This window comes from Pinus tabuliformis, chromosome 1_2, assembly GCF_031772625.1.
Source record: "Pinus tabuliformis cultivar Carrire ecotype Pingquan chromosome 1_2, CPIR1, whole genome shotgun sequence".
NCBI lineage: Eukaryota > Viridiplantae > Streptophyta > Pinopsida > Pinales > Pinaceae > Pinus > Pinus tabuliformis.
In genome coordinates this window covers 75,341,825-75,347,228 of record NC_142298.1, presented here as the reverse complement: position 1 = coordinate 75,347,228, position 5,404 = coordinate 75,341,825, and the positions used below count along the sequence as shown (strand labels likewise).

Genomic DNA, 5,404 nt, shown 5'->3' with positions numbered 1-5,404 from the left:
GAAATTATTTATTAAATGTGGATACGCAGAAACCCTAAACGTAGAGTATTATTTGACTGTAACGCCAGCAATTGCTTGATGATTGCAGCATAAGAATTATTCGTTCCAGAGTTACTAGGACCCTTGAAATTCAAAGAGTCCTGCCGTAATTGTCAAATATAATCATTACCGAAAACAGAATTCCAGGAGTAAAACGAGGGAATGATAGCCGCGCAGAAAAACATATTTTTGAGTGAAAATTTTGACAACGATTTTATATTTTAAATTTTCTGCATTGCAATTACATTTTCAAAGATTTTAATCCAGTTTGAATCGACAGTAATAATCTGGTTTCTCCTGTTTCCAACAACCGGAAGAATTTACTGTAACATTTACAATTAGCAGCAGCATGTAAGTATTCATTTAAATACTGTGAAGCTCTGCTAATGGCGGTCAAGGATCGATTAAGTTGAAAAGGAAGCTTTCAGGCCATCATTAATGTGAGTAAATCTTCTTTTTAAGTCCTGAAATTTATATAATTGTTATTTTTTAACTGAAATTGAGAATATGTAGAGAACGGGTAATTTGGAAAATATTCATCATGGTTGTTATATTCAATATAACTATTTCATAAATGTCATAATTATCAAGTTATATATAATTATTTCATAAATATCACAAATCATCTAGTTACATTGTATTTTTGAAACAAATGATTCATCGTTAAAATTCTGAGAAATATTGTATTTTCCAAACAAATGATTTACCAAACCATTCTGGCTTAGATTCTTCGAAAAACCCTATATAATTAATGGAGTACCATGTCCAGTTCTGTGTTTGTTGTATATTCTCAATGAGTTTGCAGAAGAAAACAAAGAAAGAGGATGGGAAGCTCAGGAAAGAAGAATCTGCAAAAAAAAAAAAGGCTGTCAAGCATGAATTGATGGGTTGAAAAAGAAAGCGTGTGTTGTTGTTAGGGGATTCAACTGAAATGCCGCGTTTGTAAGGCATACTTGTACTGCGCATCCGCATGCAGCTATCCCCATAATTCCAAATAACAAATACCTGCCGGGAATAATATTACCCACAACATGACCACCATTCTTCCCTGTAATTTCCTGATAATTCAATCCCCAGGGGGAACGAGCAAAGGAGGGCCATTATGATTGCGAGACGTGGCTTAATCCTGCGCCCGCGGCCCCGCCCAATGATCGTCTTATTCACCCCACACAAATCTTTGTTGCTGCACGCGCCTTGTAATTTTGTGGCGCAGGCTTATTCAGAATAGGAATCCCATCCCCCATGCCTGGCTTCTTCATGATTGCAACTTAGCCCCTTTTCGCTCAGACCCATTGGCGCGTGAAAATTATACTGTAGAAAAACCATCATGGCCCAGTTTGGCATGAATTGTAATGGCTGCGATTATCATCCAGGAGAACAAGATCATGAGAAGTGTAGGCTACAGAGCATAAATATTGCTCAGGACATTGATTTTCTCGGTAATGATATGGAATACTGCAAAAGACAGGAATCTGTAACTGAACCTGATCTTGATCATGATCAGGCTCCCCATGGCTGCTGCAAGAGCAGAGAACCTAAATCAATCGATCTTAAGCAATCTGCTCAGGCATTGAATATCAGAGAATTAGGTCTTGGGAATTCTTTAATGAAAAGTATAGGGCCTGAGGATCAGGGGATTCACATCTGGACTGAGCGCGAGAGGCGCAAGAAGATGCGTAATATGTTCTCGAATCTCCATACCCTTTTGCCACACTTACCAGCTAAGGTAATTGCCTCTTAAATTTCTGAATTCCACCAAGAACTTATTTATTCCCTAATTCTTTTCAAGTATTTTTCATCCAAGATTTGCCTGGCCCTGTTTCTGTTTGCGTTACATGTTAGAGTATTTAATTTGCGTTGGGGTTTTCTGAACTTTACAATTTTCAGAATAAGTTGTCAGAATAAGATAGTGCTCTGAGTAGGAAAAATAGTGATTGTTATTTGTGACCAGGCGGACAAATCTACCATAGTGGAGGAAGCAATCAGCTACATCAAAACCCTGCAACAGTCGTTACATGTTCTTGAAAACCAGAGATTAGACAAAGCCCGAGCTGCCACGACGTTGGAATTTGAATTATCAAACACTTTCCATGAGCTGCAGCAGCAGCAGCACCATGTCTCAGCTGCTGCCATGAGATCTTCATCAGAGACTCCTGTTTTTTACCATCCATTAATTCCTGAGTGCAGCACCTCCAGTGGTTTCGAACCGTGGATCAGTAAGCAATATTCAAGAACAATTTCTGCTGGTTCTCCTGCAATTGACCACTGTAACTTTTTCCAAACATGGTCATCCCCAAACGTCGTGCTGAGTGTGTGTGGAAACGATGCTCATATGATGATCTGCAGCAGCCCACCAAAGCAAGGCCTGCTCACTACAATATTTTACACTTTGGAGAAACATAGGGTGGACGTTGTGACTGCTCATATCTCCTCAGATAGCTGTAGGAGCATGTACATGATCCATGCCCAAGCCCACACGGTATATAATTTGCTGCCAGACTTCACTAGTTCCCAATTCAGTTCCATAGATTGATTTGACACAGACTGATTTATTACATTCATTCAAATTTCTTTGGCCAGAGATTTAAATATATTATTTGGTCACAGGTTTATATATTTCATTCATTCAAATTTCATTTCCATGCATTCATGGGTAATAGATTCACATAAGTCTCCATTCATTCAAGTTTCATGACTGTCAACAAGATCAAGTTGGGATGGTTGAAGTGAGGAATTGTTATTCTTCACCTAGATTCCATTCCACTTGTTACAGGCTTGTTCTAGTAAAGCTGATGTACACGTTCAAATCCCCCACCAAAAAAGATTTGAGCAGTGAAGTGAACTGATAGATAGATGGTATATATGTTGCAGATGGTCAATACTGGAGATCAGTTTTTGGATTCAAAGTCAAGCGAGGAGACGTTCAGATCTGCTGCAGGAGAATTGGTCATTTATCTCTCCTCTTGATCACAGCTTTAGGGTTAATTATCGTTGCAGGATCCACAGTAATTCAGTTTGGAGAAAATTTATGCTGAGATTCTTGCAGGTATTTGCAGAAACTTCTATGCCAGCTTGTATAGTAGTGATTGAAAATTAATATGCTTTGTATAATCGCACATGAATATCAGCAAATTCAGTGTTAAATTTTCCAGTGCAAAATGGTGTGGCTTATGTGGCATATTCTTAATTGGCAATGCCAATTTCAGCTCTAAATGAGTTTGAATGTACATGTCATAATGGTCTCATGGATTCATAAGGGAGAGGACAGGAGCCACCTCAACTGTTCAAGCACTAACAGGAGCCACCTCAACTTTGCAAGCACTAGCATAAACTTAAATCAAGGAGTGTATCTTCATGGCTCTAAAAGAAAAGCTCTGGGAGTTGTGTACATTGAAGTGTTGAGTATCATGTACTCTTACGAAAGGAGAAATATGCACGAGAAAGGCTATAAAAGCTCCACCGGAGCATGGTAAATAATTATTTATGTATTTTTTAAATATCTTTTATATATTAATATATATGGATAATGTATGAGAGGTTATTCCATAAATATATTTTGTTATTTTGATCATATATTATTTTGTTATAATTATATATATCACTTTTATTAAAAAACTTTAATTGAATTTATTTGAGGTGGTTAGTAAGAATTGTTTAATTTTTGTAAGTGATATAGTATTAATCAAATTTTAATATTTATATTTCAAAATATTTGATTTTTTATAAATTCAAAGTTTATATATATATATAAAAGTTATATTAAATATGAAAGATATTATATATTTTTTTCATTTTGAATATATATATATATATATATATATATATATATATATATATGAACATGCCAATAAAATGTTCCAAAGATACAATTATTAGTTATTTAAATTGCATTTTTAGATCCATAAAAAGATTTTAACATTTTTAAATCCATAAAAAAATTTCCATATAAGTTAAATATTTTATTTATGGTACATATTAAAATAAATCAATATGAAGTCATTTTCTATATATCTCTAAATTTATATTACATATTGATTTTTTTTGTTATTAATATTTTTGAAATGCTACATATAAATTTCATATTAAATTGCTCAATTTTAAGATATTTATTATATATTAGTTAACATGTATATTAATTAATATGATTTTTCTTTTGGTTATCTCTCTACATAAAGTTGATATACAATTATTTATATGGTTAGATATACAATTATGTTAAGTAAAAGAAATATTTAATTTATGGCTAAGAGTGAAATATTTTTTTATTATTGGTATTTTATTTTACTATTATAGGCCTACTTTATAATAAGTATGGAAGGAACTGTATATCTCCCTCATTTTGGATTGTAATGTCAACAAAGATCCATCTTAACTTTGGATTTATCATGTATCAAGAGGGATCAAATCCTAAACATTCTTTTAAAGTGAAAAATCATGATGAAAGATTTGCACCTCCAAGGATTTGATTCCTCTTTGTTCATGATAGATCTATAGTTAAGGTGGATTTACATTGGTTCTAGTGCCAAGCAGTGGTTTGATGGATTTATGTTTGTTCTAGTGCCAAGCAATAGTTTGAAATTTTTAGATGATCATCAATATGTATCAGTACATGTTCGAGATGAATATGAACCTTTAAAATTTACACCATTATGAACCCAAATAATAACTAAGTAGCAATGTTTAGTGATGAAGTCTTTGGATAATAACAAAATGAAATGATAAATATATTGAATCATGTCAATCTATCTTCTTCAATTTTTCAATTTTTAGCATGGGGACACAATCTGTAAATGATAAAAATTATGTTTATATATATGTCTAAGATGAATTCTTATGATCATTTTAAATTTACTTAGTTTTCTTATTTTGTTGAAAACATAGAGTATACAATTCAAAAGTATATTTCAAGAATTATATGAGGAATAAGCTGAATAGAAATAAAGTAACAATGATGAATGATGAAAAATGTACATTGAAATCACTGCATGTACACATAAACCATTGCAACAATTTCAATGTACATGACAAAACAAATTGATTTCAATGTATATGTCAATTTCAATTTTCATCCAATTTCTTTTTCTATTCAATGTAGATTTCACTTTTATTTACAATTTTCATATGCAATTCTATTTTTATTTCATTTTCAATTTCTATGTAAATTTTAATTTTAATTTTTTTTTTTTATATATCAAATTCTATTCAATTTTTAATACATTGATTTCAGTGTACATATGAATTTTTAGATGCATTCATTTAGAAATGATAAGAAATTTGCATTGAAATCAATCCATTGATTTTAATATATATTTCAATTTGAATTTACATTTCATTATCAATTTCTATTTTTATTTTTATTTAAATT

General features: G+C 32.2%; 1 protein-coding gene across 1 annotated transcript; it reads left to right on the top strand.

Annotated features, from left to right (window-relative positions):
* Positions 1 to 233: 233 nt before the first annotated feature.
* Positions 234 to 3,571, top strand: LOC149204488 (transcription factor bHLH95-like). Its single transcript, XM_089393301.1, has 4 exons — positions 234 to 479; positions 809 to 1,765; positions 1,991 to 2,518; positions 2,911 to 3,571. The coding sequence occupies exons 2-4, from the start codon at positions 1,367 to 1,369 to the stop codon at positions 3,004 to 3,006; spliced, it is 1,023 nt and encodes a 340-aa protein (XP_089249427.1). The 5' UTR covers positions 234 to 479; positions 809 to 1,366; the 3' UTR covers positions 3,007 to 3,571.
* The last annotated feature ends 1,833 nt before the right edge of the window (positions 3,572 to 5,404 follow it).